Source organism: Pteropus alecto, unplaced genomic scaffold (assembly GCF_000325575.1).
Source record: "Pteropus alecto unplaced genomic scaffold, ASM32557v1 scaffold75, whole genome shotgun sequence".
Taxonomy (NCBI): Eukaryota; Metazoa; Chordata; class Mammalia; order Chiroptera; family Pteropodidae; genus Pteropus; species Pteropus alecto.
Window position 1 is genome coordinate 30,233,958 of NW_006440638.1, and position 22,001 is coordinate 30,255,958.

Below are 22,001 nucleotides of genomic sequence, written 5' to 3' on the forward strand. Positions count from 1 at the left end.
GGGCACATTGTAAGAATGAGAGAGAGAGAAGGTGCCCTGCCCCCCAAATTTTTCCTCTTGTTTGAATCAGACCAAGCCTCTCTCTTAAACTGTTTATAAGTTATTGATTTCACCCTCAGTGTTTTTTGAAGCATGTTTACTTGGAGTGGCGAGATAAAACCACCTGGTTGCACCATCGGCTCTGAATGTTTTCCAAGATCCAGCCTTCGCAAAAGTTAATCTTATGTTTCTTGTCTTGTTTCCATTGTAGAAAACTGTGTGGAGTTCCAGAAACTGAATGTGAGCAACCACAGCCATGTGTCCCTGCAGAACGCCACCTCTCCCGTCATGGAGTTTTGGGAGTAAGTGGAACACAACTTGTCTCCCTTGGCCTTTGGGGGCTCCATCATGGTTCTGCTCAGTTAACATTGTCCCTGGAAAAAGCCTGACCCTTCCTCCACCCTCACACTTCCTGGCTTCTGTGAGTGTTTAACTGCATTGGAAGCCAGAGTAGAGATCTTTAGAGGTTTCCCAAAGGGCAGATGAGAGAAATGCTTTCTTGTTCTTTGATGACATGTCAGCATGCCTAGCTGCTTATTAGGTCAAGATATGCTTGGTTAAATAATGAACAGTTTAAAAATTCATTTTTTAAAGAAAGAGTCTCACAGCATTGTCTGCAAATACTTCTGAAGTTTGTGAGCACTTGTTCCCCGGAAGTGTTTAACCAGCACAAGGCTGCTGTTGATGGCTGTTGGGAAGGTGTCTGAATCCACTGACATTACAGGCTTTAATTGTGTTGGTGGGCATGTTCCCAGGGATGGGCATTTTTCATCAGTGTGCCAAAGGGGTCTATGACTTAGGAGTTACAGGACTGCCACATACGATTGTATTAGTTGTTCACTGTACAACCCTAGGGGGCGTCGTTAATACTGTGAAATATGTGCTGCAGAATTGTACAGTGTCCACCTGCATAACTGTACGCAGTGGTCCTGACTTAGGAGCATCTATAGTAAAAGGAGGATCCCTTGCTTAAGGTATTGAAGAGAAGTTTCTTCTGTGAGTTGAAGGCTGGCTAAATGCTTTCTGAGGCTTTTTAATCTGAAAAAGTCTGCTTTTGTTGAGGAACCTTCCCTACTAATGCTGATTAATAGTAGTGTGGAGGGGCAGTAGTTGTATGAGTGATTTTTATTCTTTTCCCAGGTATCATTCCTCTCCTTCCCTCTCTAGGGTTCATTATGCTGAATTTAGATTGTCATTCTCATGTTTATACTCTATGTAAATCTTCCAAATAGTACCAAGATCTTTCTTGCATGTTTTAAAATTTTGTACTAATGGTATCCATTACTTACATTTTTTACAACTTTGTTTCTTTGCTCAATATTGATTTTGAGATGTGTATCTATTGATACCTGTAGCTTTGGTTTATTCATTATTTTCCTGCTATATAGCATTTCAGTGTATAAATAGACTGCATTGTATTTAGCCAGCTCCTCTGGATGAGCATTTGGACTGTCTCCCGTTTCCCACTGTTATTAAGCACACTGAGTGAATGTCTTGTCCATGCTTCCCTGGCTTTCCTGTGTGTATGAGTGAAGATTTCCAGGCCATACACCTAAGAGTGGAGTTGCTGGGTAGTAGGGCGCATGCATTATCAGTTTTATCAGATAATGTCGAAATACTTTCTAAAATGACTATTCCAATTTTTTCTCCAAACAAGAGTGTGAGAATTTCTACTGTTCCATATACTAGACAGCACTTGGTTGGGTCAGAGTTTTTAAGTTTTACTTGTTTAATGAGTATGAAACGGTATCCCACTGTTTTAAATGTGCATTCTTCTATTTACTTGTGAGGTTGAACATCTTTTCATGTTTTTTTTTTCTCTTTATTTGGGTTTCCTCATTTGTGAACTTCCTCCTCATATCATTTTCTATTTGAATAGTTTGTCTTTTCTCATAGGTAGGAAATCTTGATACATTCTAGGTATTAGCATCTATGCTGCAAATAGTTTTTCCTACTATATGGCTTTTTTTTCTTATTTACTGCATTTAGGGTTTTTTGGAAGTCAAATTTGTCAATCTTTTTGGTTTGCACAGTTGGTGTCAAGTTATATTTCCTTACTCTACAGTTGTAAAAATTTTCTGTATTTTCTTCTAGGAGTTTTAAAGTTTTGTTTTCTCACATTTATGCATATAATCTATCTGGAATTTTATTTTTGCATGTGATATGAGGTAGGAATCTAGTTTTTAAAAATATTAATAACCAATTTCTCCAGCAATATTTACTGAATCATTCATTTTTTTTCCTACCGATTTCTAATGCCATTTTCCATGTGTCGTTTTTCTAAAAACACAGGTCTGTTTTAGGGCTCTCTCTGCTGTTCTATTGGTCTCTTATGCTAATTGTGTGTGACTACTATATCTATAGTTTTATTGTAAGCCTTGAGCCGGTAAAGCAAGTCCCTCACTTTGTTCTTTTCCAGAATTGTTTTACTCTTCCAAATGAATTTTAGAATCAGCTTGTCAAGTTAAACAAACAACAATAAAGAACAAAACCACTCTATGGGAATTTTTATTGGGAGCATACCTGAACTTACAGGTTAATATGAGGAAAACTGACATCTTTATGCTTGAACCCCTCTGTCCATGAACATAGGCTAGCTCTCCATTTGTTTAGGTCTTTTGAAATACCTGATGGAGTAGTGCTATTAAATGTGGCCTTCGGAGTAGCAGCATTACAATCACCTGCTTAGCAATGCAAATTCTCCACCCCTCCCCAGACCTAAGGAGACAGAACGGGCAATAGTCTTAGTCTCAAATAGAGGATATGACATTGTGCTAGAGAGGAGAATGCTGTAGTAGATGGGCCTGTGTGGCCTTTTCCCACCCCATTGGGCTGTGATTTTTCAGTTGAATGTCACAGAGACTTCTTTTAGACATGCACATTTGAGGGTCTGCAAAACATGGACTCTGTGCTCCCTTAGCAAACCCATCCTAAAAATCCCACGCTGTACAAGGTATTTGTGTAACCTACTGTTGTTTTGTACTATTTGTTTACTTTGTAACATATATGGAAAACCTCAATTAAATCATTTGTGCAATGTGTTTGTTTATTGTTTGAATTCCCCTTAGGGAGTCATAAAGCAGCACCTTTTCTGGCTTTACTCACTACTGTTTGTCACTACAGGGCTCTCAGTAAATGTTTACAAAATGGATAGATGCATGAGAGAAAGGCAGGCAAGCAGTTTTTCTAGAAAATACTATATGAAGAGAGTCAAAGTAAGCTCTTGCAAGAACTCATCTTGTCACTCAGCTCCTCAGCAACAGCATCAATTGCTTTCAGGATCCCTTTGCAATAGCCATATCTCCCACTTATTTGGGCAGTGAGATTCAGGGTGTGACAGCTAGTCTGTGTCCTCAGGTGTAACTGGACCTTTTTGCTTATTTAGTTATTCAAGATGAAAGTTAATGGGAGAATGAACCCACAATTTTAGTTTTCTATCAAGATTGCATGTGTATCATCTATGCAGTGTTGAATTCTGCATCCTAAAAGTACTCAAATGCTGGTGTGACATTCACCTCTTCAAAAGATGCTTTTGTCAGACAGCTCTAATTCATCTTTTCCCCAGAGGCGAGCTTGGAACATAGAAACTCTGTAAAATGTACATAGCATCCCATGAAAAACTATTTGAAGCCACATAAATTTGAGAAGGGCTGAAAGCTGTGCCTTTCCGTAAGAACATCTGTTATCTTTCATTAACCCAAATTCCCAAATGCATTTTCCTATGAAATCATTTGAAATCTTTCCCCTCTTGCCCCCACCCTACCCTCACTTTCTGAATGTTAGCATTCCACTAAACACAGTCCGAAAATTTAAGGAAGTTGCTTCTTCAATTCAGCGAACAGTTGACTCCTGGAGCTTTAGAAAGAACAGACCTAATTCCTTTCCTATGTGACAGTCCTTCAAGTATTGGATCAGGTTTCCTCAAAAAACGTTTCTTCTCCAGTTTTCTTCACTGTTCTCTTGTATGGCTGGCTCACAGATGCCTCACCTTGGTTCACATCTCCAGTGTGTTCTTGTTGTCCTTTCTCACTGCCTGTAACTCCAGGGACCTCATTCAGGGCCACGTCGCATGGTCAGAGTAGACTGCCTCAGCTGGCTGAATGTTCATTCATTTGACAAATGCCTAAGCTCCTGGGCATATAGGAAGAACACTGTATTTTTGGAAGAGGCAGGAATGTAAGATGCAAGTCTAACCCTTTAGCAGCAGAGATGAAGCAAGCCCTCAGATTACCACAATATCAGTTACAAGGTGCTGCTTCTCTGCCCATAGCTGGCCATGGCTTCACCTTGACCTTGGGCACCTGGTCTCACCTACCTCCCATCTTAAAGTTTCATTTCTCTTCTCAGGGTTTAAATTATTTAAATTAAGCCAATAATTTAAATTATTGGCTTAGCCAGTAAGGCCCTGGGTCATTCCTGGATTCTGATTTGGGTACGGGGGCCTATGGAGCAGGGGCAACTTTTTCTTCCTAAGGTCAAATCTAAAAATTAGGCCATTCAGATTTCTCTTAGTAACTCATTATGCATCTGGCATCTCTGCATTTATCTAAATATGTTTGCAGTTCTAAATTTTGAGCCTATGTCCTGTGGTGGAGTTGAGTGCTATTATGTGTATGACCAGCATTGTGGCATCAGATGGGCTTTGGTCTGTTTTCACTTCCCTTTCTCAGACCCTTGAGTCCCTTTAGTCCAGTGTTCTATAAGTAAGTTCATGTTTGTTATGTCTACAACAGTTGAAATTGCTTTTGTATGGTATCTGTTCAACAAATTTTGTTGAGCACATATTATATGCTTGGCCCAAATTAAGCTTTAAGGGGTATTTGGTTCTATGTCTTTATTCAAAAGGGTAAAATCTTGTTTTTCTGGTTTATCTTCACTGGAGAAGTTTTATCGAATTTGTTTATTTCTAAATCACGTGGCCACTTGAATTGATTTTCTTTGGACACAAATTGGGGAGGCAAAGGACCTGGAGTGAAACCCAAATTCTCTCTGTGAGCCCAGGGCCCGTCCTTGCCTTCCTCTCAGGCTCTTCTTCCTTCTTGCCCATCTCCCTTCTCTGCACTGGCCTTCTTTCTGTCCTTTGTCCATACTGGGCTTGTCCCAGCCTCAGTCTCAGGCTGCCTTTGTTTAAAAGATTTCTTATCAGATTCTTATGTGTATGGCTCCTTCTTATCATTGAGTTATAATTCAAATGTCATTGGGGAAGCCCTCCCTGACCATGCAACGAAATCAGCACCCAGTCCCTCTCAACCCCATCACTCTTTGATTGTCTACATAATATTTAGCCGAAATGAGGATTTGTCTTTGTTTACTTGTCTGTTTTCTCTCTCCCTCCATTAAAGTATGAGCCCCATGCCAGGAAAGACTATTCTGTTTTATTCCCTATTGTCTTGCCGGTATATTCTAGGTGCTCAGTAGTTGAAATAGATGAGTGGAAAAATGAATAAATAAATGAATGAATGTTTCTTAAGTCTTTGGAGTTTAGTGTTCTTGTCTATAAATTGGAAATGATAGCACCCACCTGCCGACTGCAGGATTCGAAGTGCCCCCGAGTCCCTTTCCCAAAGGTAAAACCCAACACTGTGCGGCACTGACTACTTCTGCTATTTGGATTGCCCCACTCCCAGTATATCACACCATTCATAGCCACAGCGTGAACTTCAGCCAGCAAATTCTGGAGCCCCATTTAAGTCATGCTGCCTCCACCTGTCCAATGCACAACTCTGGGCAACTTAGGCAGCCTCCTTGAGCCCCTGTCTGCTCCTTTGAAAATGGGACGGTCATAGGACCTATCTCTCAGGGCTGCCAAGAACATCAAAGGAGGCCCATATGCTTTGCACACGATATGTGCTTAATATTTGGTAGCTAATTTTACAAGGAAGACTTTATTCAGATATTTGAAAGTCTACATGGGTACTTTACAACATTCCTTAGAGGGGGCTCCTCAGCCAGATCTGTTTGTCCCTCTTGGTGGACCTGTAGAACTCTCTTGGCGTATTTTCTTCCCCTGATTGTTCTTTCAACATTGTTTTGAGCACCTGCTGTGTTCTGGACACCTCTTCAGTTGCCAGAAAGATGGGGAATGCTGTCTGTTCCTGAAGAAGCACACAGAGTGGCGAGGAAAGGTGGAAAGTAAAAAAATAAATTAAAAGAGAGTTTTTAAAACACGAGACAACAGATATCTATAGGATGCTTGCAAGGAGCCAAGATGAGGAAACCCAAATGTCTGGGGTTTGGAAGTCTTCATGGAGTTGGCAATGGTTAGCTGGGTTTTGCAGGATGAATATAAGTTCATGTGATTGATGGTGGAGTGAGTGAATGGTGTGCCCGGTAGAGAAAATAGCATAAGCAAGAGCCCAGAGATCTGAAGTTGTATATTGAGGCTTACAGACTTTACCTACAATGCCATTGCATCTGGAGCCTGGGGAATGGTGGGGGACTTTACTAAGGAGGTAGACAAGAGCCAGAGTATCTGGTCAGTCACAAGTCTTTATTGAATACCTACTATATGTCAGGTATTGTTGTAGGTTCTGGGATGCAACATGAATAAAACAAAGACTTAGGTAGAGCTGACAGCACATACAAACCAAAAGAGCAGAAAGCATTAGGTTAAGTCAAGACTGGTCTCCTGAAGAAAAAGCAAGAAATAGAAAGTGTCACAGGGTCAGGGGGTAGGGGGCCTCTCCAAGGAGGTAACATTTAAGCAGGGACCTGAGAAAAGTAAGGGATCCAGCCATTCAGATGTTGGAGACAAGCTTTGAGGCTAAGGGAGCAGGAGGGCCAGTGACCCCGAAGTGGGAGGATATTGGGGGAATAGCACACAGCCAGTGAGGCTGGAGCCCAGTGTGAAGGACCTCAGTGCTTTTCTAAACGGCTTGAAATGATCTTGTGGGATGATTTCAAAGTCTGTAGCATCTGTGGAGTAAGATGATTAAGTTTGGGAGTAAGATAGATCCCCCGGGCTGCCAAAAAGAGGTAGGGGCAGTGCGGTACTCGCTTGGTCCAGGTAACTGAAGCTGAGATCCCTGCTCGGAGAGAGGGGAGGCTGAGTTGGGAGTGGTGCCCTAACCTGTTGGGGAAGATGGCAGAATCGGTCTTAGGAAGATGATGGTATTTCTCCCTGGCCATGCCATGCACCAAGGTGAGAAAAGAGCTTCCCCTCTGTCCTCTTAACGCCTCCACAGCTGTCTGCTTGCACTAAGATGTCTTCTACCTGCACACACCCTCGTGGGCTTTTCCTGAGGGGGCAAGTAGGAGGCTCCGTCTGGATGTGCCTGAACTCTCACGGCTTTTAGACAGTTAGCAGAAGTCAACTTATCAGTAACCCGAAGCACTTGGGCTGCACATATGGTTTGTCCCCAAAATTCTACTTCTGAAACTGTGCTGCAGGCACGACCACACTAGTTATGTGCAGCATGTCAACGGCAGCACCGTTTGTGATTGTTTAGAAAAGAAGGGATGTCTATAATGTGTTCTTAAACATGATACCCATTAGATGAATTATGGTATATTCCTGCAACAACTGCTAAAAAGGAATGAGGCAGAAAATGTGTCGATATGGAAAAGATCTCTAAGATAAAATTCAGTAGAAAAGGCAAGATGTAGAATGTTGTATGTAATACCATGTATGTGAAAATACATGCATATGCCTTATTCCCATAGAATGTTTCTGGAAGGGTACATAAACTGTTAACCAGGGTGATCACCTGAGGGGGATTGGGGGACAAGCAAGGAGGTAGAGAGAGTTTTACTTTTTGCTTTATACATTTTTATACTATTTGAATTTAAAAAGTATTAAAACCATGATTATTTGATATTAATAAAAAGCTGTCATTGATTATCATCTGAGCGACAAATCCTATTTACAGCCCTTGCAGATTTTACTTTACTAATCATTTATTTTATAAATCATTTTTATTAACATTATTTAATTTTTAAATTAGCCTTTTGAGATGGACAGAAGATCTCCATTTTCCCATTATCCAAACATAATCTTGGAGATGCTGAGTAATTGCCCCCCTTATATACTCAGAGCTCAAAGCCAGCCTCTTGGTTCTCAGTGCCCCCAGGCAGCCCCTAGTTTCTCCAGAAGGCCCTGCTCTTTGGGGCTGCCTCTTTCTGCACACGTCCTGCCCTGATGGACAGAGGAGCTCACCTTTCAGAGAGAGGTTTCTTCCGACTCCGTCCTCCCTATCAGAGAAGCACTGGGGCCCTGTTTACGGAGAACAGAGTGGAGGTCCAGTGGAGGATGTACATGGTTCTGCCACACTAGAAACTCACTGAGAGGGGAGTGAGCCTGAGCAGCCCTTCCCAGCTCTCAGGAGATGCTACAAAGCAAATCCGAATCAGCACTTTTTTGCCTGAGCAGGGTGTTGTATCCTTTTTATTTTAATCGTTTAATATTTAACTGATTGCAAAAATTGTGAATGTTGTCATAAGCATTGAAAACATAACAGCTTTATAAATATGATATGTTTGCATATCAGGTGATTCAGTATTTCCCCCTTATTTGCTATTTTGCCTTCTGAGGTTTCAGCTACCCATGGTCAACCTCTGTCTTAAAATATTAAATAAAAAATTTCAGAAATAGTTCATAAGTTTTTTTAAATTGCATGCTGTTCTGAGTAGCATGATAAAATTTTGTGCTGTCCTGCTCTGTCCTGCCTGGGATATGAATTATCCCTTTGCCTAACATATCCATATTGCATATGCTTCCCTCCCATTAGTCACTTAGTAGCTGTCTCGATTATCAGATTGTCTCGGTATTGCAGTGCTTGTGTTCAAGTGACCCTTACCATAGCCTAATGCTGTGTCACAATGCCTACGTCACTGACCTCATCTCATCGCTTAGGCATTGTATCATCTCACATCATCACAGGAAGGACGAGTACAGTACAATAAGGTATTGAGAGAGAGGAAAACATTTATGTAGCTTTTATTAGTGTATTGTTATAATTGCTCTATTTTATTAATTATTGGTGTTAGTCTCTTACTGTGCCTAATTTGTAAATTAAACTTTATCATAGGTATGTATGTATGTATAGAAAAACATAGCATACACAGAGTTTGGTACTATTCTATGGTTATAGGCAGCCATGGAGGGTCTTGGAACGTATCTTCTGTGAATAAGGAGAGATGACTATATATCATTTATAAATATGTGTTTTAGTCTGTTTGGGCTGATCTAACAAAATACCATAGACTGTATGGCTTAAACAACAAACATTGATTTCTCACAGTCCTGGAGGTTGGAAAATCCAAGATCAGGATGCTGACAGATTCAGGTCTGGTAAGGGCTTATTTCTTGGTTCAGAGTTAGCTGTCTTCTCACAGTATCCTCACATGGTAGAAGGGGCAAAGGAGCTGCTGGGGTCCCTTTTACAAAGGCACTAATCCTATTCATGAGGCCTTCATGACCTAAGCACTTCCCAAAGTCCTCACCTCCTAATACCATCACATTGGGGGGTAGGATTTCAACATATGAATTTTGGGGAGATATATTCAGTCTGTTGCAATATATTCCCCCCCCACTCCAGCCACATCCCCAAGACGTAACTATTAGTAGTTGAGAGTCTCTTTCTGCCAGTATTTTTCTGTACATTTAATACTATTCTTCCTACATCCCGACAGTGATGTCACATCATTTATCCCCTACGTGGGTGGATTAATGAAGTATAGTGCCTAGAGGGCCATGCTCGGGGCCAGAGTACACAGTGGGTACTTAGTAACAAGCATGATGTTCCTTCTCTTATTACAACCATCAGGACATGAAAGGAACCTCAGATGAAACTTTTCTCGTTCAGTAAATTGTGGCTTACCATTATTTAGTATAAGATATTTACTATTTGTTTGGGGGAGGGGTATGCTAATTTTACATACAAATGTCTTTAATGATCAAAAATGAATAATAATAGATCACAGCTTTTCAGCACTTACTAAACCCAATTACTACTACTACTTGCTGCTGCTGCTGCTGCTGCTGCTGCTGCTGCTGCTATAACTACTCCTACTCCCATTTTGCAAACAGAGAAAGTGAGTTGCAAAGAGATTTAAGTAACAAACCCAAAGCTAATAAGTGGCAGCAGTGTGATTCTGGGGCATGGAGAGATCTGGGGACTTGTTCTAAGTGCCTCTCTTGGGCGAGCAGGAGCCAGACCTGGGCTGAGGGCAGTCCTCTCTGATTCCAGCCCGCATCCCTTTGCTCTTTCACACTCCTCCTTTCTGTCTCTGAAATGCTATCAGCTATCTGTTTTATCTCGGGCAGAATCCAACTGGCGTGTCTCTCCTCTCTGCAGCCCTGTGGACCTAGGCTCTGGAAAGAAGTGTTTCGGTAGATGGGGAAGTACAATCGATAGGAGGGAGGGAGGGAGGGAGAAACTAATGAGGACTGACTGACGGCAAGACTCCAGTACCCAGCAAAAACAAAGCAAAACACCTGTTGGGTATGTTTTCTCTGGATTTCAAGAGGTTCTTTTAGGAAATGACTTGAACCTTGCTTTTAAAAGAATACTATGTTTTCCAGCTGAGCCAGGTGTTGAGTTGAGACCTGCAGACTCCGATCTGCTGGGATGACATGTATAAAATGATACTGGCCTCTCGGTGTATAGCAGATGGTCCTGCAGCTGGTAGCAGGAGGAGTTTAATGAGTGACTTGAATTCAGCCTCAGGCACAGAATAACTTAGAAAGGGCTGTTTCCAAATTTTAGTGCATTATCTCGATTCTAGATTATTTTTAATAAAATCATGAGAATGTATATAAGACTCCAGATTTACACACACACACTCTCATACTCTCACAGTCTTACACTCTTACACTTTCACACTCTCACCTACCTCTGTTCCATATTCTCTCTGAAGACATTAAGGATGAGGAAGACAACCAGAGCTAGGGGGGCCTGATTGTCCCACTTTGGGGGTCCTGCATGTGATTCTGAGCCTCTGTTTCCTTATGGGTGAAATGGGTGTACCTCTCCCACCCTTCAAGGTATAATCAGTGATGGTAATAGTTGGGAAGTAATAGGTCAGTGTTAGCTCCTCTCGCTCCTGCATCTTTCTCATTCTCAGACCATCTACCCTCTCCCACCCCATAGCTGGTAGATGAGGAGACAGTCAAAGAATGGAGGTCTCCTGCTGGGATACATCAGAGCTGACAGTAGACCCCCCCACTCCTCACTCTGGACCTCACCTAGGGTTTTTCCTGATGGCATACATGCCTTCCCCTCTCGCTGTCCCTCTGTGGGAGACAGTAACTCTTTGCCAGCCATAACACAGAACATCTCAGGAAGGCCAAGGAGGGCAAAGGTGGTCAGACCATATTGGAGTTTATGGTGGCACATAATGCAGAGCTGCTGTACCTTGAGAGCCCATGGAACTAGGCAGGCTTGGGCAGCACTTTTGGGCTGTGCTGAATCCTGGAATGGGGGAGAAAGGGTCAGGAATCCCCTGGGACCCCAGCCATGGGGCCGTGAGATCGTTTCTGTTGTGTGGAATCGGCGTTCCATCCATGAGAATGGGCTGCATTATGAACCTGTGCTGGAGTCTCCAAAGCGATGGCAGCCTGTTCCTCAGCCTGCCCCTTCTGCACTTGGTCTCCTGACCTGCAGGACTCTGTTCACATCTCTCTACAAGGCACAAGTTTAGGGACCTTTCTCTGTGTTCTGAAGCTCTAACAGTCCCCACTTCTAGACATATTCTCCTCCTCTCACTGGCTCCTTCTTCCCGGTCTCACCCTCCAGCCATGGAGGGCTGGAACAGGCATTGAACTTGGGGTCAGGAGACTGGGATGCAAGGCCAGATTCTGTGACTTACCAGTTTGTGATAAGGCAAGGTACATATTACTTGGAGCCTCAATTTTCTCAGAACAATGGGAGCAGAACAACATAACATGCACAGGAGTGCCTGGTGCTCTCTTCCAAAGTGTGTGTTCTGCATCATTTTAGGAAGTATTGCTTTGGAAAGGCACAGAAGTGGTGAAGGACACTTCTTGCTTAACAACTTTTTAATAACTTTGAGGTATAATTTACATACCATAAACTGTTCCCCTTCTAGAAGTGCAAGTCAATGATTGTGAGTAAATCTGGCAGGTGTGAAACTATCACCACAGTACAGACTTAGAATATTTCCATCATCATAATCAGATCTCTTATGTATGTTTACAGTTAATCTCCACTCCTACCTCTAGGCAATCACCCATCTACTTCCCGTCTCTGTGGGTTCGTCTTCTCCAGACATTGCATATAAGTAGAATCATGCAATATGTGGTCCTTTGTCACTATCTTCTTTCACTTAGCATAATGTTTTCAAGATTCACCCGTATTATAGCATGTATCACTATTTCATTCCTTTTCGTGGGTAAATAATATTCCATTGTATAGATAGACCACATTTTGTTGGTCTGTCTTTCCATTAAGTGATGGACATTAGGGTGGTTTTTAGTTTTTGGCTTTTCTGAATAACTTGGGAGTGAAATTGCTGTGTCTTATGTTTGACTTTTTAAGAAACTGCCAAACCCTTTTTTCCAAAGTGGCTAAACTGTTTTACATTCCTTCCAGCAGCATGTGAGCATTCCATTTCTCCATATCCTTGAAGACATTTTTTTATTATCTCTTTTTTATTATAGCCATCCTAGTGGGTATAAAGCAATATCATTGTGATTTTAATTTGTACTTTAATGGGAAATACTTCTAAGTAAATTTAATGGGGAAACATTGGGTTACAGAAAATTTTAGAGGTGTCTTTATTGCAGGACTTCTCAGAGACATTAATATTCTAATGAGCATTGAGACTCTCTAAGGAAGGTTACAGTGTGCAGCATTTTCTCAAATGAGGTCACGGTGTGACCTAGGAACTCAGGGTGTCCTAAAGGCTTAGTCTTCTTTGAGAAGCATTATCCTAGGACATGGATCAGGAGACAACTGGCCAAATCCCATCTGCTGCCTGTTTTTGTAAATAAAGATTTATTGGAAGACAGCCACATTCTTCATTTACAAATTGTCTGTGGAGGCTTTCACACTGGAAGAATAAAGTTGAATAGTTGGGACAGAGACCATAGGCTTTGCAAAGCCTAAAATATTTACTCTCTGGCCCTTTACAGAAGAAGTTTGCTGACCCCCAACCTAGTGCTTGGTGTCCAGTGGATCCTCAATTAACCTTCAGATGGAAAGAGGGACTGGCCTTAAAGGTTTGGGTAGGGATCCGGGAAACCTTTGTGAGGCTTTGCATTATTCGAGCTGGTGCTTGAAGGACAGGTAGAATTTTGATAGCTTGGGAGAGCTAAGAAGGACATTCCTGGCAGAGGGAACAACAGGAAGGAATCTTGGAAAGTAGAAAAGTACAGGGTGTGTTTGAGGACTGGTAGGGACTTCTGCGTGGCCTAGGAAGAGGATTTCTGCAGTGACAGAAGTAATTGGAGCAGTAGCTCCAGACCCCTCAAGCCAACTTGGGTCCCTAGTTATAGTCCCTGAATAACATGTATCCAGTTCACCTTCCCCAAGACAGGGCAGTGGGCCCAAGCTCTGCCTCTGAAGTACAACAGATGTGGCTCAGATTTTGCCTCTGCCCTCCTGGTCATGTTATTTCCCTAAGTCACAGTTTTCTGATCTGGAAAGTGAAAATAATAGTTGCACTCACATCAGGAATAAGCATGAAGGAAATGAAGGAAATGCAAGTTATGGCTATCCTTGTTGTCATCTTTATACTCTTAGATAGTAAGCTCCCTGAGGACAGAACATGCCTGCTTTATCCATCACTGTAGCTCTAGTCCTTAGGGTACTCAGCATGGAGTTAGCACCCTGTAACTATCTGCTGAATGAAGGATGCAGAGGTCTCAATTTCTTGCCAAGGAGGATCCTTCCTTGCCTTGAGTCCCCAGCCAGGTTTAGGGCTTCTACTGTGGGCACTGCAGGAGCAGACCCCATAGGCAAGGTGAGTTGGGGGCCTACTCTTCTTCCCAGAGAAGTGAGCAGAACCCTGAAGGCAGAAAGACTCTGGAAGGGGCAGGAAGGCACATTTGTTTTGGTGATGGTCTCCTTTTTGTTTGTTTGTTGCTTTGGGAGACTAGGAAGGAGGACCAAGCAAGGCTATTTATAGCCCAGATCCTCAGCGCCAGCTTTTAGGGCAGTCTCTGCATCCCTGGCAGCACTTTCCTCCATGGCAGTTTAAAGAAAGGTGATATGTTTGCCGGCTCCATGCTGAATATTAAGATGAAAGCTCCCCGGGCCAGACTGGGAGCTTTCCCCACATGGCCTCTCCCAGGCTCTCTGTGGTAGCTGCAGAGAAAGAGGTGCTCCATCTCGGCTTCTTCTGGTCAGACCACCCCTGGCTCTGGAAGGTCCAGGTGTAAGCCTGTTTCCTCCCCTCTAGACTCAGCCCCTTTGTGTGTGAGAGACAGAGACAGGCAAGTGAGGATGATACATGAGGAATGGATTTGGATTCTAGTCACTTCCCTCAGACCATGAGAGACATAGGAGATGGCTTGAGCAGCATGCATCCTATCTCCGAGGTCGGTTTTTACTGAAACAGTGGGCGCCGTGGGCATCAGAAAAACCTGATTCCAAGCCCCTATCTGGACAGGTTGCTTTACCTATCTGGGCCTCAGTTTCTCCACGTGTAAGATGAGTGCAATAATGCCTTCTCTATAAGAAATGAATGCAGCGAGATGGGAGGGCTCTCAGATGGCACCTGCCACAGTCCTCCCCATTGTCAGCTCCTTGATCCTTCCTCTAAGAGTTTCTTAATAAGGACAGTTTGCCTTTAATCTCACCTCTTGGTTTTCCCAACTCTTTCCTTCCTTTGCCTATAGAAATGATGCCTCCACCTATGGATTCTTCCCCTGCCGCCATCTCAGGAACTTCTACCCACTTCTCTCTTCTCTTGTCCCCCATTCCCCCCAGTAATTGAAACTTTTCCCTCCCTCTTGGGTCTTTCCCATTAACTATCCTAGTCCTGCCAACCTGGAAACAAAACAAATGTAAGTAAAACAGCTCTTGTGCCCCGTGGCTCCTTTAGCTACCACTGTCTCTGTCAGAACCAAACTTCCCAAAAGAACCACCTCACGAGGGGCTCACCTACTGTCTCCCACCTACATCATTTGAAGTCTGCTCCACTAGGGCAGCAGCTCTCCTTGCCTCACCCACCCCTCCTGGTCCAAAATCCCACAGCCACTCTCCCCAGGCTGCTCTGCAGCACTTGGCAGATGGGCTGCTTCCCCTCCTGGAGTGCCCTCCACGCCCCCTGCATTAAGGGATGCCACCTTCTTCCGTCACTCCCCTGCCTTTCTGCTCGCCCTTCTTCACCTCCTTTAAGGGCTCCTCCCTTCCTCTCTATGCTCTGTAGGTGTTGGGGTTCTGGGTGCTCTGCTGCAGGCCTGCTCCCTCCCTTTCTGCAGCTCTCCCCAGGCAGCCACATGTTCTCTCAGGGCATCCTGATGGCCAGGGGCTCAAGTCTGAATCTCCACCCTGCATCTCTTTTTGGAGCTTTGCATCCAGAGACACAGTTGCCTTGAGGGGCATTGCAGCTATCTGGGTGTCCCACAAGCACCCCAAAATCATCTTGTCTAAAAGATTGGTTATTCACTTCCTCCTCTAACTCACTGAACAGTTCACTCCTTCTCAGCTGTGGACCTGCCATCCATCCAGGTACTAACCTGGGTGTCAGCCTAGACCTCCCTCTTCCCATTACCTGCCACCCCTAGGCGGCCAGCTTATGCCTCTGCCGCTCCCAACCACCACCCCCACCAGCCAGGGCCATTCCCCTACCTGAGTCCAAACCACCCCCATTTGTTGTCCAATTTAAGACAGTTCTCTTCACTGGGCACCCTATTCCATTCCACACTTACCGTCTGTTCTTCCTACTGCAGTCAGATTGTTTTCTAAAGCATGCATCTGATGGGGTGTTGCACTTGTTCAAGGTTCTTGTAGGCTTTCATCACCCTCAGGTTGAAGCCTCAGCTCCTCAGCAAGGTTCACAGTCGGGTCCTTGCTTTCTACTCCAGCTGTGTCCTCAACCCCACCTCTCACCCTGGTTTCTGCTGCACTGACCTGACATGCTGTGCCCTGCCCTCTCCTCATTGAGCCTTCATTCCAGCCCCTGCCCTCGGTGGCCTTCTGCCCCCCAATTCTCCCTGTCTTCTTTGCTAACTCCTCCTACCCTTCAGGACCCACCTCCACTGCTACATCCTGATATTAACCAGATCCCCAGTGAGGGTCCACTGCTTTTCTCTGTTATGACCTCCATACCTTTCTCTTTTTACTCATTTGCCTTGCTCATTAGACCACGAGCTCTTTAGGGACTCCCAGGTGTAACACATTACCTGGCACACTGAAGATACTTTTATAAGTATTACTTGTATAAATGGATAAATGCACAAAGAACACATACTGTACACTACTTTTATTTACCACACAAAGACATGTAAGGTAGCTTCAAAGTGTGCACGTACCACATCTCTAGTTTATGAGGAAGAGAGGAAGGCAGTGATTTTAGTGTTATGGGGGAATCTAGGAGCTAGCTTTGCTGTTGAAAGTGTGGACTCTGGAACCAGGATCCCTGGGCTCAGTTCCCAGCTCTGTCATTTTCTTGTGGTCTGATTTTGGGCAAGTTATTAAACTTTCTGCACCTCGGGTATTCCATCCTTAAAATGAGGATGATAATTGTGCCTACCTCAAGGATTGTCGAGAGGGTTAGATGAGTTCATTATCGAAAACCTCTAGAAGAAGTGTATCATCACTCCCATTTTACAAATGAGGAAGCTGAGACTCAGAGAGGTGATGTTCCCTACCCAAGGTCACATAGCTGGGAAGGAGCAGAGCTGGAATTTGAGCCCATCCTATCTCTGTATGTGCCAAGGGCTGGAGAAGCACAGGAATTATACCTTCAAGCTCTGAAATATCAGCCTCTGAGTGGAACTCTCCAGATATATTCTACTCTTATGGCCCGAAAAAGATGCTTCTTGAAGAATCTGCTTTTGTGCCTGGCTCACAGTAGGTGCATAATATTACCGAAGTAAATGAATGCCTCCAAAGGGCCCCATCTGGTCTTCAACATTTCCCGCTCCTGAACGGTGTTGGGAGGTCTGGTCCTGGGTCCTATTTTTGCCAGGGTGTTGGCAGCAAACTCTTCCTTATTCAGACCTTTCCTCTGTCCCAGCGCTTTATGGGGGCGGGTCATTAAGAAAGCTCTTTCCCAGGAAGAGCTGTGCCTTCTCCAAGTCCAAGCTGAGTGCCCAGCCCCCATGCTCTCAAAGGCTGCCCTTGTGGATTTCAAAACAACCCCACAGCCCTGTAGGCGAGAACCTGGCCCTTGAGCCCCCTTTCTTTAGAAACCCAAGGTCCATGGCTAGTTAGAGTCAGCACTAGCAAAACCTAAAGAAAATAGTTTGAAGATGTTTTCAAATAGTGTCTGGTAGAACAAAAGAGCAATTCATCCTGCTGTAGCTTTTAGTAATCTGCTTCCCATTCTGGTTATTAGATTGTTCAATTAAGCGAGAGGGCGCTGAGGCAGGCTGCATGACTCGAAAGTTTGCGGCATCCAAAATATGGAAGAGAGGGAACCTGAGCCAACTCACTCCTGGCTGGTCTGTCCCCTTCTTTCTCTCTCTGCCTGTGTCATTTCCAGCTTTCAGATTCCCAGTTCAGAAAACAACTACATCAGCAAGAAGGCATGTGTGTGTGTGCACCCCTCCTAGCTGGGGGCCTTGTGTAAGTGTTTCTTTAATGAAAAATTCAGAGGCTGGAATGGACTGGGACACAGCACACCCAGGTCATTTCCACCTGCAGTGGCCCACTTTCTTTTCTGCTCTGGGTTGTCCCTTCTCATTCACCAGCTGATGGGCTTTCGGGGCTCTTTGGGGGCAGTTTGTAAGATGGTGGCTATGTGTCATCTTCAAGGCTCTTAATCTGGAGACGAGGAGGTCTAAAGTTCCTGCACAATGCTGTGAGTGAGTGAGCGCATCAGTGTGTTTGTTTCTCTGGGGAGAAAGTCCATCCCTTTGGTAGCTACTTAAAGGATCCCTGACCCCTTTCACAAGTCCTCTCCCCAACCCTCCAAAAAATGAAGGTTGAAAACTATTCAGGTGGACTTGATAGGTCATTCATTGCTGGGAAACTACTTCTGTGGTGCTCAACCCTTATCATGCTTGAGCAGTCCTTGGAGAAACTTGGCAGCATACGGCTTCCCAGGGGCCATTCTGCGAAGATTTGGACCTCAGTGGGTCTGGGATGGGGCGCAGAAATTTTTGTGTGGTTTTTTTTTTTTTTTTTTTTTTTGGCAAACCCCCCACAAGGACCGTGCTCTGTTATAATCATAGGTACTCTTTAGGGTTTCATTTAATAAGGCCTGTAGTTTTAAAACGAATTAAAGCCAGAGACTGTTAAGATATAAGAAGCAAAGTGATTATTATAACTATGCGACTGTCTCCATTCTTTCTCAAATAACTTGGACTTCTTTTTTTTGTCCAACTTATTTTAGTCATATACAAGAGCCATACCATGCATACCTTCTTATCCTAAGTATCTCAGTATTTTTAATACAGTGCCTGACCAAAGTAGATGCTCAATAAATGCATATTTAAGTGCATATTTCCCCTCTGATAGGTCAGAGAGCTGGTTTCCTTTTGAGTAAATCCGTGGCTGCACACAGGCTGATTTTGTTTGGGGGCCTCCCTGATTTCTCCTGTGGGACTTGGGGATGGAGGGAGCCTGCAGACCAGTGCTAATTGGTGTCATTGAGTAATTAATGCAGAATCAGGCCCCAAGCAGATTCCCAGGGAGACAGACACTGAGGGAGGCTTTCATGCTTGGTGGGATGGGAGCTGCTTTCTCAAAGGATGTTCCCAGAGTGCTGAGGAGACTGGCGTGGTCTGGTGGGGGTGGTTTGGCAGCATGGATGGGGTCTGTGGAGCAAGTTTGGAGAAGGTTTGTGTTGGTGCCATGGTTCTGCACAATATGGAGCGTGGCAAGTTTGACTTTAAAGAAACACAAACCCCAGGCATGGGCTCTGGGAGCCAGGCCTGTGTCAACTCTGAAGAATTAATGGGTTCTGAGGGAAGGCTGTGGCTGGAGGCATTGGCTCAGTGCACCCAGAGGTCCTCTCTTTCCTGTGGCCAGGGCCCTCTGTGACACCCCTACCCCTTAGCATGCTACTCTAGGCTCTCAATGATGTTTCTGTTTACCTTTCCCGCCTTTCCATTCTGATACCTGTGCTCCAGCTTTCCACAAGTATTTTGGCCTTTGCTCATGCTATTCCCTAGATCTTAAACAATCTTAATTCCTCCCTCTCCTGGCTCAATTCCATCATCTTTCACAGCTTGGCTTAAATATCACTTCTTTCAGGAAGCTTTTCATGGCCCGCTGTAGTAGTTAGGATAGGTTGGTTTGTGCTGCAGTAACAAACACCCACAAAGATCTCAGTAGCTTGAAGCAACAAAGTTTATTTCCTGCTCTCCATCTCTGACACAGGGTGGCAGGATGGCTTATGTAGTCACCCAGGATCTCAGAATTCTAGAGGTGCCATCTTGACACACGCCTCTGTACCAGCAGTGGTAGGGAATAGGGGACGAGGTGTACCACACCACCTGGCTCTGAAAGCTTCTGTCTGAAGTGACAAAGGTGCCACTGGCCAAAGTAAGTCCAGTGGCTACCCTTGAGTTCAGAGGTACCTGGAGTGTTTATGGACAATCTTTCAGTCTCCCAGGACCTCTCCCAAGGTTAGAGGCTTCTTGGTCTTCCCAAAGGCCTTGTGCTTCTTCTATCATAGCCCTTACCACACAACACCATAAACCATATGCTGACTAGGGCCCTATTTTTCCCCATGGAGTGACTCCATGAAGACGGGGGGCTGGTTCTTATTCCTTTCTGAGGCCCCTATGCCCAGCCCTGGGTTTGGCTCAGAGAAGATGCTGAATGGATGGGGGAAGGGTGGGTGAATGAGTGAGCGGGGGGTCCCCACTCCTCTGCAGCACTAACTTTGCTCAAGATTCGGTTGAGGTGGGCCATCTCCAGCCCCCGTGACTCTTGGCTCTCCCTTCTGTAGGCGCCGGGTCTTGGCCATCTCAGATGGGATTGAGCACATCGGGAACCTCCGCTGGGAGCTGGCTTTGTGTCTCCTGGCAGCCTGGACCATCTGCTACTTCTGTATCTGGAAGGGGACCAAGTCCACAGGAAAGGTAAGGGGAGCATCTTCAAGCAACCAGCCATGCACAGGGGAGAGCACAAGTTGTCCTTGGACAAGCTCACAGGTGACTCAGAGTGCCAGGGTGTTTATGTTACAAAGGCTAACTCTTAAGTTGAGAGTTAGGAGGAGCACTGGACAGGGAGTCCACTCAGGGGCCCAGAGCTAGAATTCCAGTCCACCACTTATTTGCTACACAGGTCAGGGTGACTTCCACCTTCTGAGCCTTAGTTTGCTCATCTGTGAAATAACAAAGTTTTATTTTGTCTTCTTACTGAGTTGAGAGTCACACAAAGAAAGGAGAAATAAAGTGCTTTAAAAACCAGGAAGTGTTAAACTACTACCATGCAGGTTTTATAATTTAGACATGCATTCTAGGTGAGTGCTAGTGCAGGTAACGCTGGCTGCCTCTACTGACAGACCTGAAGATTTCACTTGCCTGGAGTCTGTAGAGGGAAGGGACAACACTTCCATCTTGTTGCCTTGCTGTGCCATCTGCACTACATGACCTCCAGGGTTAGTGTCATGTCGGGGAAGAGAAATGGGAGTTACTGTGGCTCCTCCACTCATGGCTGCATGGCATGGCCTCGCCTAACTGCAAGGGAGGCTGGGAAATGTAGGTGAGCACAGCGACATCTGGTAGGCACAGCTATCTGTGCCACAGATTCAACAGAGATTATAAACGTGTAGCTCATGGCCACGTCCAACCCACTTGTGTGTTTTATTTTTAAAGAAAAGGGAAAGAATTAGTTGCCAACATTTAGAAATTAGGAAATTTCACATGGAAAGAAGAAACAGGATTCTGGCATCCTGTAGAAAGGTGAAAGAGTTGTCAACACTGGACTTGCATACCTACATGGCAGAATGTGGCCGAGCTCAGCAGCAGCCTCTCTTTTCTAAGGGTGCTTGGTTGATCACAGTCCCCACTATTCTCTGTGGTCCCTGATCCTGTGGCTGAGTGTCAATGCCGTTAGTTTTCTCATTTATGCCACTCAGTTTTTCTTGTGGAAAAGAGGAAAATGAAATTTTTCTCATATATGGGTCACCCTGACTATATCACTCCTTGCCCACCTGCTTCTGGTGGGCAGTTGCTCATAAACTTTCTTGTAAGCTACTATCTGGGGCAGGGGCTGGAAACAAAACCTTCAAGAAAACAGGAACTTAACAACTCTAGGCCCTTTTACAAAATACAGTCCCCTCAGCTCCCACAGTGGTAGGTGGGATCAAGAAGAAACTGCTAGAATGTTGAAGTAGGGGCGGGGGGTAGCTAAAGGAGGGAAGTTAGGAGAGCACAGAGGAGATATTAACAAGACGCATGCTGTGGGTTACAAGAAAGATGAGGATGTACTAGAAAGTGATCATAAACATCCCTGAGAGATCATAAATGTTTCTTCAGCCAAGATAATTATGCTGATCTTTGTTTTCTCTAGTTTGTATCATAAAGACAATAGGATTTTTCCGGTTTTCCAAATATAAAAATCATTTCATTCTTCATCTGCTTCTTCAGACTGCATACACATTGCTCCTGTCCCCCTCCTTGCTGCCTCTTCTGGCTAAAGAGGAAAATGACCGGAGAGGTTAAGGACTAGAGTCTGGAATCAAGATTCACATCTAAAGTCTGTTACTTACTAGCCGTGACCTTGGGCACATCACTTAACTTCTCTGAGCCTTATTTCCTCTACTGCAAAACAGGGATTGATCACTGAGCTTGCCTCATGGAATGGTGATGAGGAGGAAATGCAAGGACGCATGTTCAGTGCTTATCAGGATGTATAACTAGTAGTAGGTGCTGAATA

At 44.4% G+C, this 22,001-nt stretch overlaps 1 protein-coding gene across 1 annotated transcript in view; it reads left to right on the plus strand.

Moving 5' to 3' along the window:
- The window catches only part of SLC6A11 (solute carrier family 6 member 11), a 121,810-nt gene that overhangs the window by 6,623 nt on the left and 93,186 nt on the right, over positions 1–22,001 (plus strand). Inside the window, exons 4-5 of the mRNA XM_006917622.1 lie at positions 251–341; positions 20,068–20,200. Of these exons, the coding sequence (XP_006917684.1) occupies positions 328–341; positions 20,068–20,200 (147 nt within the window). The 5' untranslated portion in view covers positions 251–327. The remainder of the gene's footprint in view (positions 1–250; positions 342–20,067; positions 20,201–22,001) is intronic.